Source organism: Chelonia mydas, chromosome 4 (genome assembly GCF_015237465.2).
Source record: "Chelonia mydas isolate rCheMyd1 chromosome 4, rCheMyd1.pri.v2, whole genome shotgun sequence".
NCBI classification, from domain to species: Eukaryota; Metazoa; Chordata; order Testudines; family Cheloniidae; genus Chelonia; species Chelonia mydas.
Genome location: NC_057852.1, coordinates 88784117 through 88796488, shown reverse-complemented (window position 1 = coordinate 88796488; position 12372 = coordinate 88784117). Strand labels below are relative to the sequence as shown.

The 12372-nt window shown below is 37.6% G+C and overlaps 1 protein-coding gene across 8 annotated transcripts in view; it reads left to right on the top strand.

Annotated features, from left to right (window-relative positions):
- Positions 1-12372, top strand: part of CEP135 (centrosomal protein 135) — a 102843-nt gene that overhangs the window by 78289 nt on the left and 12182 nt on the right. For all 8 annotated transcript variants that reach the window (XR_006290785.1, XM_043546187.1, XM_043546190.1 and 5 more), the window contains 4 exons: positions 1740-1850; positions 7502-7687; positions 10205-10414; positions 11310-11512. Coding sequence is in view for 7 of the 8 variants with exons in the window: in XM_043546187.1 (XP_043402122.1) it covers positions 1740-1850; positions 7502-7687; positions 10205-10414; positions 11310-11512 (710 nt within the window). In the remaining variant the exon portion in view is untranslated. The remainder of the gene's footprint in view (positions 1-1739; positions 1851-7501; positions 7688-10204; positions 10415-11309; positions 11513-12372) is intronic.

The window sequence follows — 12372 nt, the reverse complement described above, 5'->3', positions numbered from 1 at the left end:
AGTGTCCTTCAATGTGTGTAGAAAAAGGCCAACATGTATAGCAGTGAGCTTTCAGCATGCATATTATTATTATTTTATTACACCATTGTCATACGTGAAACATTATAGTCAAAATAGAGATGGACTTTCCATTCTAAACTCTTTTTGTCTCAGGCAATCCTAGCTCTTTGAAAATGTATTTTTAGGCTGAAATTTAAGTTTTTATTTGTTACTTGTACCTCTTCAAATGCAATGTAGATGAAAACCCATCTTGTTGGACTGATTGTGTCCATCAGAGGACCCACACTGAATTAACTTCTAACACTTTGAGAATATGCTTATTTTCTTAATGCACCATTGGCTTTTAAGACATGCCATGTAATAATCACACTTCAGAAGGTGGTCTTGTGAATTAAAGAAGAATGTTAATCCGCCTGTCTACATGTAAAATGGAGACAGTTTAAGGAACTCATCAGGTTTGACTGACCTTTTGGTGCATCAATGGCTTTCAAATTTTGTGCATCCTGGGGTTCAAGCATCAGGCATCAAGCATAAATATGATGGTCATAATTAAATCAGTAAGAAAGATGGGGGGAGGGTTAGCTCAGTGGTTTGAGCATTGGCCTGTTAAACCCAGGGTTGTGAGTTCAATTCTTGAGGGGGCCATTTAGGAATCTGGGGCAAAAATTGGGGATTGGTCCTGCTTTGAGCAGGGGGTTGGACTACATGATCTCCTGAGGTTCCTTCCAACCCTGATATTCTATGATTCTATGGCATAGTGTCTGAGTTTGCTCAAAAAGTCCTTTTCAAAACCATTAAGAATTTTTTTAAACCTTGCGAATGCTTCATTCTCCATTAAGAAAAACATCATTTCTAATTGTAAAATAAATCCGGATATGGATTACTGAAGTATAAAAAAAAGTTCTAAACAAATTTTTGTTTTTGTTTTTTTTAACTTGCAAAACATTGGGTCATAGGATATATTAATATAACGCAAATTATCTGACTAAAGCTTTTGGTTGTGTTGTAACTCAAGTTAATTGATTCCTAGTTAGTTTGAATTAACCAGCACAATAACAAATGCTAATTTAGACGCTTCACAAAAAAATTCTTTCTGGTTGTGGTTCAGTCTAAGTTTCAGCCACTTTGTTAATCTTCTGATTTTTGAGTCATGAGCATTAATTTGAAAACTGTGTAAACGGAGACCTTGTGAAAGTAACAATAAGAGTCTGTTGCTTAGGTCACTCCTCCCTCTCTGCTTCAGATTACTCAACTGAGAAAGTAGGGAAAATGCCACTCCCCTATAGTCAAAAGGGGAGGGATCTTGAAAGAACTTTAATGGATGTTCACAGGGCGGGGGCTGTCCTCCTTCTCCCCCGGGGCAAACTGCCTTTCGATTGGCTGGGGATGTAAGAATGGGCTAGCTGGTTGGCTCTTATTCCCTCCACCCTTGCCTGTTTAATCTCTTCCAAGTTGAATCCAGTGAAATAAGTGGTATGTGAAAACGGGGGCATAACACTATTTCCCAGGTGTTTTGTTAAATAAAGTTGTGGCTTGGCAATTAAAATCCATTCTCTGTTGTTTATTCACCTCCATGTCCTGATCAATGTAGAATTTAACAGGGTGGTGTATGGAAATCAGATTTACTGAATGAACAACTCCAGAGCACAATAAAGTAAAATATAGGGCACTTCACAGGCATGCGTACTTTAGTATATTTTATTTTAATAAACTATTCAGTTTTCATGTAATCTCTTTAGACAGTCACTACTGAACTAGAAGAAGCAGTACGTGAAAAAGAAGAAATGAAGACTAGAGTTCATAATTACATAACTGAAGTCTCCAGATTTGAAAGCTTAATGGCTTCGAAGGTGAGGAAATAAAGTCTGTAAATTGGCATCTGTGTGTTTTTAATAAATGTTGTTTCAATTATGACATGTTTTAATTAGCCTACAATAAAATTAAGATTTGTAGATGTAAATGTTTCACTTTATTTTAAAACTAGTAATGTATGTATGGAAAACCCTGTTAGATTACAGGCTTTAAGACAGTCTGGCAGACTTCATTGATAATAGTTACATTGTCAGCAATGGTGAGGAGAAGCATCCTCACGTTTGGTTGGTTGGATGTTTTACAGCATAGATAGTGATATATTTCTAGCATTACTTCCTTGCTATGAGCAACAAAGCAAGATCTAATGATCATTTTTAATCAGGCTTGGAAGGATTAGATTTTTATCTCTAAATGTCATTTCCACTGTACACACAAATCAACGAAAAAATATTTCCAAATTTGCAAAGTAAAAAAATTCTGCTTCGGAAATTATTAGAATCAAAATACAGTGATGTTCTTCGAGTGGTGGTCTCTGTGTATTCCACGGTGGGTATGTGTGCTCTCCATGGCCCGGAGTCAGAGAATTTTTGAAAGCAGGGTCCATTAGTCTGCACATGTGCCCTTGCTCTCCTCATGCCTCCAGCCAAGGAGATAATGGACGGAACACACCAATTGCCTCTCCCATTCCTTCTTATCACTGCTTGGCTTAGGTTGGATCCTCCACTGTCCAGAACTTTCTCTTTTCCCTCTTTATTCTTCAGTCTCTAAATGTATGTATTGTAAATGGTTTAGAATTTTACTCTGTAGTATTTAGCTAAGTTTATTAGTTAGTTAGATTCCCCATCCTGGCGAACTCTCCCTCCCCATATCTCGTTAACAGTACTGGACTATGCCCAGAACTCCGGGCTTCAAAATCTATACTACTTTCCTGCACTCCTTGGTCAGTAGAAACGATCAACACTGCCTGTACAGCCTATGGGAAGCTCACATCATGGCAAAGTGCAGAATCTGCTGCTTTTCCCCCAAAGAGGTGGGAACTTCATCTTAAGAAGCACCTTATGGAGAAAGCCATGAGGCTGCAATTGGCTATCAGGCTCCAGTCAGGGGACCGTCTCCTGTATATTGGCCTGACTTAGGAGTGAGGGAATCTACTTCCACAGATCACTTGTTAGGGTCTTGTTGGGAAGACAAGGAGCATTCTCTTAAACACTAGAGCAAATCCTCCTCTAAGCCCACTTCAAAGAAGTCAGATAGAGCCTCCCTAAGTCGAGTAAGTCTTCTTGCTTAGCCCACAAGGACTTGGAATATCCTAAGTCTCAGGGTTGTCACAAGAAAGCTCACAAATCCAGAGCTCTGTCTGTACCAGACCATACTACAGTGGCAACAGTACCTCCAATACCAACTAAACTTAAACACCGGGAACCAATGGTACCAGCAAAAGGCAACCATCAGGAACCTCAGCCACTAATGGTACCGGCACTGCTTCACCAAACAATGGTACAAACTGCTCCAGGTCCATCAGTTTGAGTGAACAGGACCCCTCGCATTCCTGGGAGACATTTTTGCTCTCTCTGATTCTCAGGACCATTTCTATCAGGTCCTGACTCCACCAGTATATGCAAGTTATGGAAGGAGTCTGTCTCCCTTTGCATCTTCCAACCATTGTTTACTTCCAGCATAAATTTACTGCCAGTAGACACAGAATTGGTCTTTTCTTTCTCAGGAGGCACTGAACCACCAGAAGAACCTGTGTCTCCTTCTCTGAAAGATACCTTCTTAGACAAGAAACTAGGATCTGTATGGAACCAACCTCCACCTCAGCACCTGTCTTGGAACCAATTGTACCCCATACTATTTGGGGCCTCCACGACCACTCTTTGACCTTTCTTAATGGCACTGTTTTCCCACAACTGGAGTGAAATAATAGTAGACAAGTGGGTTATAGACATCATCCATTCTGGTTATGCGATCAAACTTACTTACCTATCCCCTCCAAAACTCCTATTTTTGCCCATTGCATGGGCCATTCTCATGAGGAGATTCTCAAACAAAAAGTTGAATCCCTCCTACGGTAAGGAGCAATAGATCAGGTACCTCTTCAGCACCAAGGAAAGCGGTTTTACTCATCATTCCTTCTAATACTCAAAAAAAAAAAAAAAAAAACCCCAAAAAAACACAACAACAAAAAACGGTGGCTGGAGACCCATTCTCGATTTCCGCCATCTCAACCACTCTATTCGCAAACTGAAATTTTGCATGTTCACACTAGCATCTATAATTCCATACCTAGAAAAGGAACTTAATTTACAGCTTTTGATATGAAGGACACGTACTTTCATGTGTATGCTCACCCTGCTCAGAGACATTTTCTCAGATTCATAGTAGGCCCTAATTGTTTTCAATACAGAGTGCTCCCTTTTGGCCTTGCAACCACTCCAGGGTCTTTACCAAGGTCTTTCTGGTAGTAGCAGCCCATGTCAGGTGTGGTTTCACCATTTTCCCAATCTCAATGACTGGCTTCTCATTGCCCATATAAGTCAAGAAGCCTATGAGTCAACTTCTTCAATGCTTCAGTTCCTGTCTTCCCTATGGGTCAGCATAAACCTGGTTCTGCTTTCACTCCAGCACAAACTATAGACTTCATCAGAGCATCCGTAAATTCAGTCACGGTAAGGGCTTATCTGCTGATGGACAGATTCCAAGGGAACGACCTCATAGATCAGGTCATGAACAATCCTTGAACACCAATCAGAATTTCTCTGTCTCACCTGGAACATATGACTTCATGAACTTACGTCGTGCCATTCGCCAGACTCCACCTTTGTTGCCTGCAAGCATGGCTTCAAGCATAGTCAACAAGCAGAGAGTCTGTGAACACCATGGTAACAGTTTCTACAAACTATCATCATCTGTACTATGGTGGGAAAATTGCCACCAAGTATTTTTGGGTATTCGTTTCCTTTTCCCCTTCACCATACAGGACAATCATATAGATGCTTCCCTCTTAGGATGGAGAACCCACATGGATTGCCACACAGCACAGGGCACTTGGACACCCTGAGAGGCCAGGATGCACATCAGTGTTCTGAAATTACAGGCAGTCCAAGACACTTTCAAAGCCTTTCTCTCATTTATCCAGTGTTACTATGTCCTCATAATGTTGGAAAATATGACTATGGTCCTTTACTTCAACAAACAGGGAAAAGTGAGATCTATTCCTGGACTTTCCCCCAGAAATGTGCATCTTGTACTGCCCAGAACCCTCCTGGACAATATAAGCTCATACAAAGCCTGTCATTTATTCATAGAAAATGCTATGTACAAATCTTGTTATCCCAAATGGAGTCTCTCAAACATTTGAATCCAAATACTTTAGATAAAACAACAAAACAAATGTATCAGCTACAGAAAGATAGATTTTTAAGTCACTACAAGTAATGAGGCATATAAGTCAGAATTGATTACAAGGAAATACAAGTTCCAACAGTTTTTCTGTCTGAATCCTTCAGTCAGGATCTTCCCCCGATCCAATGTGGCATCTTTTCTTCAAGTGTTGTTGATGCTGTTGGTAGACAGAAAGGGAGAGATGATTTGGGGCATCTGTCCTCTCCCCTCATAACCCTTTCTCTTGCACAAGAATCATCTCTTGCTGATAGTCAGAAGACAGAAATTTGGTGTTGCCAGGAACCTTAAGCTGCTTCTTTGTCAAAATGTAGATCTTTTGCTCACATCCACTCTCCTGCTGAAGATTGGCCACTTATTCAGGTGGTGGTCAAAATTTGATCTCGTTGACACCTAGCTCAGGGCATCGGCTAGCCTTTTTCTCTGGGGAACTTGTTTGTGACTGCCCACCAGAACATGTTTGAACATGTCTTGATAATATTATACAATGGAGTCTCATATCTTTACATACAGTGTTGCCGCACACATTTTACAAGGACAATACAGCAAATAATGAGTTTTCAAATGATACCTTACACAATATGCTTTGTACAAAATTTAACATGGTCTTGTAAAAGGGTGAACATAGGGTACAGACTGTCACAACACCCTAAATTAAAGAAACCACGTTAGTCAAGCACTCAAAAGCAGAAATGCTGAGCACTCACAGCTGCAACTGAAACCAATAGGCGCTATGCTTTGAACACAAAGTTCTATATAATGCTAAATTCTCTGAAAAATCAGGTCCTAGTCATCTCAAATTGGGCACCCAAAATTACTGGACACTTTTGAACTTAATCTCTGTTATTCAGTTCCCCATCTGTAAAATGGATTATACCACCCTGTTATCTCACAGGTATGTTGTGAAAATAAATTAATTTTGCCAAGTATTTAGATACTCTAGTAATAAATGCCATAGAAATGCCTGAGGAGAAATTAATAATCCTGTCTTCATAATAGTTTTCAAATAGTGCCTAATAAACAAGGCATGAGTGTATTGACCAATCTGGATAAAACAAAATGTTGAATAGCTGCTCACTGAGCACCATCCATTTTGTGGATTGAATGAGGCAGGTGTCCTATGGAGAAAAAAAACTGTATGCGATTATATAGTCAGAGGCTGTTTTATGTCAAATGCATACACACAAGGCTGCTGAATAAGGTTGCACAGGTAACCTTAATTCTAGCATTTCCTGACTTTTGGATGTTGGACTTTGAAACCTTAAGAATATTCGTTAAAAGTAGTTTTTTTTTTTTGTGAAATATATACTTGTACTGTGTCTACCACAATGGGGCCTCAGTCCTGACTGGAACCTTTAGGCACTGTTGTAATACAAAATAGTAGTATCAAGAAAGTGTAATGGAAGAAGCTCCTCTCGATGGAAGTTCTATAGAGCTCCATCTTTGAAGAGAAGAGTATCTGCTGAAAGAGATGCCAAAGGAATGATTAGAGAGGTAGGAGTGGAATCAGGAGAGAACAGAGTCATGAAAAGCAAGGGAGGATAAGATTTTAATAAGCAGGATGTGGTTGAAGTAGCTGAAAGGTCAAAGAAAAAATACGGATACAAACCCAGAGATGTAGCTAGGACGAAGTTGTTAGAGACCTTGGTGATTGGAAAGAAATATGATCCTTTTTGATAGCACCCTTAGATGAAAGAAAAAAGAACAGAGTATTGAGAGAAGGATAAAGTAATCCAAATTTGAGTATTTATTGTAGTGACTGAAAACTTTAAAGCTAGAAGAGCTAATAAAATGAGCTAATAGGCCGGGCTGATGATCTTTTAGGGATATCTTTGCCAGATACACTGCAGCTTTGGTAGAAATGATAATAGCAACATAGCTTTGATCTTGAGAATGGCAAGAAATTCCTACCTTAAGAGGTAAAATATGAGGTTAAAAATACTGTTAATGTATTTTTGTGGTGTCCTTGACAGGTATGTATCATCAAACAAGTGTCTATTCTGTTAATTGCTTAAAAAACCCACTTCTAATATAAACTGAGTTGGGCTGCTGTATCTGGGATACATTTGCTGCTTGGCACTTGCAAAAAGAATAAAGCTATGTATTGGGAGAGAGAAAGATGAATGCCTACAGGGTCAGGGATATGGCGAAGGCCACTCCCTTCCTCTGAAGTAGTGTAACAGAAGCGACTTCCAGACACAAAGAATGTTAAATGACTGGAAGGTACAAGGCACTTGTTGTGGTGACACACAGTTTATTATAGAGTGATTAATTTTATTTCAACTAGGAACAAGAAAATCAGGATTTGTTAGAGAAGTTCCGAACACTCCACAGCCAAGCTGAGGACTGGGAAGTCAAGGCCCATCAAGCTGAGGGAGAAAGCAGCTCAATACGTCTTGAACTCCTTTCTGTAGATACCGATAGAAGACATCTTCGAGAGAGAGTGGAACTTTTAGAAAAAGAAATTCAAGAGGTAATAACCAATATCCCCAATAAAATTGAATCCTATCAAGGAAAACAGTTTATACTTAATGCTTTTTTTGTTTGTTTTTAAATAAAAGATAAGGAACATTTTCTATGCTTGCATGGAAATTAACTTCTATCCTTGAATGTTTTGAAGGCAGACACAGAATATTTGAAATGGTAACTGCAATTCTGGCTAGAGTAGTATCATTTTTATTCTGCTTAACTCACTGCTGATGCCACAGCGATAGATTTTCAGTTGTTAGGGGGGAAAAAAGATTGTTTGCCTGTATGTAAGAGCCTTTTAGGTTACCTATCCATAAAATAGGTGTGATATTTGCCTGCAGTATTTCACAAGGGCGTGATTAATTATTTGTTCAAAGCGCATTGAGTTCCTTGACTGAAAGGCTCCATGTGGTAATCATAGAGGCAGTAGTGGTGGTGGTGTTGATATCTTAGTAGTACCTAGTAGCCAAAGTCAAAGATCAAGGCCCCCTTTGTGCAAGATGCTGCAGAGAAATGCAAACCAGTATTAGCACACTGTAATGCTATACTCTTGTTACTTAAATCTCTGAACATACTCAATGGACCCCATCTGAAATTACCATTTATTTTACATAAATCAGAGAAGTTGAAGAAGTTTTTGTGTTGTGGTTAGGGACTGGAGTTGATGTGGAATCTAGTGAATAGATTGAGGTTTTGAATGAGGCAATACCTTTGTCCTCTGAATCAGAGTTTGATTTTGTAGCTGAGCAGTTGTAAGGCAGCATGGACAACCTCTATTTCATATGAAATAGAGCACTGAAGTATACTTGCATGTAAACAGCAACAGGATATGGCTGAATAGGAACAGCAATTTTGGAAGCAGAAAACATAGTTCTTTAGAAAACAAATGTACAAGATTATTCTATTAAATCTACAATACTAAGAACAGTAAGACTACAATGTGTATCTATTTTTTGAAGTATTTGAAAGATCCTTGATGGTTAATTGTGATTAGTTGATGGTGAAATGTCTGTAGCATTTTGTTTCCTCTGTTCTTTTTCTGAGGTTACTCACACCACTCTTCCCACCGACCCAGTGTATATGGATGGGAAGGTTTGGGAATGGGTGAAACCTTGGTTCCAGTCACCTAATGTACCAGTCAGTACAGCTGTGCTGGTATGCCTGAGGGCATTTGCTGCAACAGGTATAACTCTGGCCCAGGGTACATCTGCACCCCTCTGGAGTAGGAAAGGCAGACTGTGGCACTTAGTCACCACTGACAGTAACTCCTCACTTAAAGTCATCCCAGTTAATGTTGTTTCGTTATTAGGTCGCTGACCTATTAGAACATATTTAAACATATTGTTTAAAATTATTTAAAACTTATACTGTATATGTATATAATGTCTTTTGTCTGGCAGAAAAAAAATCCCTGGAACCTAACCCCCACTATTTACATTAATTCTTTTGGGGAAATTGGATTTGCTTAACATCGTTTCGCTTAAAGTTGCGTTTTTCAAGAACATAACTAGGACGTTAAGTGAGGAGTTACTGTACTTACTGGTCTACTCCTTGGAAAGCACTACAGATTGCTGCACCTTACACAGAGCTTAGGGCCAGCCACAGCTAAGCCATAAAATACTTGTAGCTCTGGTGCCTGGACTTCTGTAAATAATCGAAAAGAAAAACAGTAAAGGAACTGCATAGCAATTTTTCCTTCAGCAAAAATTCTACCCTCAGTTATTCCCAGGAAACTCCATTGCGTTTATGGAGTTCTATGGGTAACTGATAGAACTCTGCCATTAATGTCTTCATGGCGTAGTGAAAAATCTTGCCCTTTGGAGTAACTGTTGTTAAGTAGAGCAGGTTTACATTCCTGTGGAGGAACTGTTTGGTAGAGCTTATATGAAGACTTCAAGATGGAGGAGCTAGATATTGCATGATCTCAGTAGATGTGAATAAATATTGCCACTATATCTTCCAATAATTCCATTTCACTACATGGGACAAAATGTTCTTGTGATATTTTTCGGAGTTAAGTATTAGTTCAAACTTTTGGTTCTTATAACAGCATATTAGATTATTCCAGTTATATCAAATGAGGATTTCATATTTGAAGAAACAGTCTTTCTGAAGATCAAAAAGATTTTAACAGCCAAGCAGAGACAGGCCTCGTTTCTGTCTGACATTCTTAATTCATTGACAAGAGTGATAAGTTCAAGATTGGCAGTTGAGTAAAAGATGGAGTTCAGTCTTCAATTTTTAAGTTTTAATTTTCTTCTGAAACACCAGTATAGTCTACTTCTGCATTTTGTTTAATATCTGTGTAGTCCTTCAAATGGTTGCAAAAGTTTCTGAGAAACCTGGTTTAGGATTGTTTTTTTTAAATTATGATTTAGAAGAGAAAGAAAAAAGTAAGGTAGTCTAAAGTTCAGTTTAGAGCTCAGGGAAAAGATACTTAAATGTATGTAACTTTGTTATGCAACTTTTAACACTGGGCAAAAAAATCATGACCTCTTAACTGTTGTCTGTTTTCATTTAGCATATCAGTGCACACCAAGCATATGAATCTCAGCTCTCTTCAATTACAAAAAATATGTCCAGATTGGAAGAGGATCTCAAATACGAACAAGAAGAAAAGTCTTCTGTATTAGCTGACCTGGCTTCTGTGAGGGAACTGTGCATGAAACTTGAGTCTAGCAAAGAACATTTTTCACGCCAGCTAACATCCAAAAACCTGGATTATGAAAGGGTAAGAAGCAACGACTAATATAGCTCTTGTTATAGCACAGATACACAATTTGATTTCCTTACTTGGGGGAGCTCTAATAATTCTTTTCTCCCCCCCCCTTACTAGTAATCATTTCTGACATGCACATACGCTTCACTGGGGCTCCTTTAGAATAGGAAATAAGTGTGTGCGCGCATGCATGCATGCATGCATGCATATAACAAATAGATGCGTGTTAGTCCACTAATTCTTGATATATTGTACAATCTTTAAATTTTCTACTGATTATTAACCTACTATACATTTTATTTAGATCATGATGGTTTGTTTTTGTCTATTAAAGTGACTAATTTTAATAATTAATATAATGTATCTAATTCTGAAGTTACATGACAAATAAAAAACCCTCAGGTTAAAAATGGTGACACTAGCAGAGTTAAGATGAAGTTTAAAATAATCATGTGTTGAACATACCATTATGGTTAAGGCATTTTAATGTTTGTGGGTCCAGATTTATTCCTTTTTGTATTGTCACTATAAGGCACAAGATTGTTTGGGTGCCTTAACTGAATATTTCTATCTTAACCATTTATATTTCTTATACATTTAATCTTAATTCTGAATTTCCTGGGTTTCTAAGGCTTATTTTAGGGATTATGAAAACATTCCTGTAATGTGTATTTCTAAACCCTTACATTAAAATTGATATGTATTTTTAATTTTAACTCCCATTTTAATATAATTTCTTGTCTGTTAAAAAAATTTTATAAACTGTAAATTAGTCTTTTTCAGAGAGAATGTGAGAACTGTACACACACGTATCTATGTGTATCTGTTTGTAAAATACTACATAAATAGTGAACATTAAATGTAAGGCTAGTAACAAATTTACTGTAGTAATCGTTTTATACCATAGGTTCTGGCTGAATTAGAAGATATAAAGTCTGAAGCAGAGCTTTTAAAAAAGCAATTGTCCAGCGAACGACTTACTATTCAGAATCTTGAAACACTGCTGTCTACTAGCAGAGACAAAGAGTTTCAGAATCATTTAAAATCCCATGAGAAAGATTCAGAAATTCAGTTACTTAAAGACAAGCTAACACTTGCAGAGAGCAAACTGTAAGTTCTAAAACAGACAACTACATTTCTTCCAATATTTTTACATTTTTTATTTTATTTGTATTTTGATTGTGAAAAATCTTTGAACTGTATAAAACAACTTATTTACATAATCAAACCCCCCACGCTTGGTCAAAAGATTGTTTCTGAGAGAATCATTGTTTGTGTATTCAAATCTTCCATAAGAGCCCCAAACTCTCAATGACTCTTGATGTGGGCTTCCATCCTCCCAGTTACTATTATAAGTAGCATTTCAGCTACAGGAAAGAAACTTTCTCAGTCAGATTAGGTTTACCTGTTTCAGGAAATGAAGTTAGGGAAATATACTAGGGCTATCGATTAATCGCAGTTAACTCATGCGATTAACTCAAAAAAATTAATCGCGATTAATTGCAGTTTTAATTGCACTGTTAAATAATAGAATACCAATTGAAATTTTATTAAATATTTGGATGTTTTTCTACATTTTCATATATATTGTATTCTGTGTTATAAATGAAATCAAAGTGTATATTATTTTTGCTTACAAATATTTGCACTGTAAAAATCACAAACAAAAGAAATGGTATTTTTCAATTCACCTCATAGAAGTACTGTAGTGCAATCTTTTTGTTGTGAAAGTGCAACTTATAAATATAGATTTTTGTTGTTGTTACATGACCGCACTCTAAAACAAAACAATGTAAAACTTTAGAGCCTACAAGTCCACTCAGTCCTACTTCTTGTTCAGCCAATCACTAACACAAACAAGTTTGTTTACATTTAAGGGAGATAATGCTGCCCTCTTCTTATTTACAGTGCAACCAGAAAGTGAGAAGAGGCATTTGCATGGCACTTTTGTAGCCGGCATTGCAAGGTAT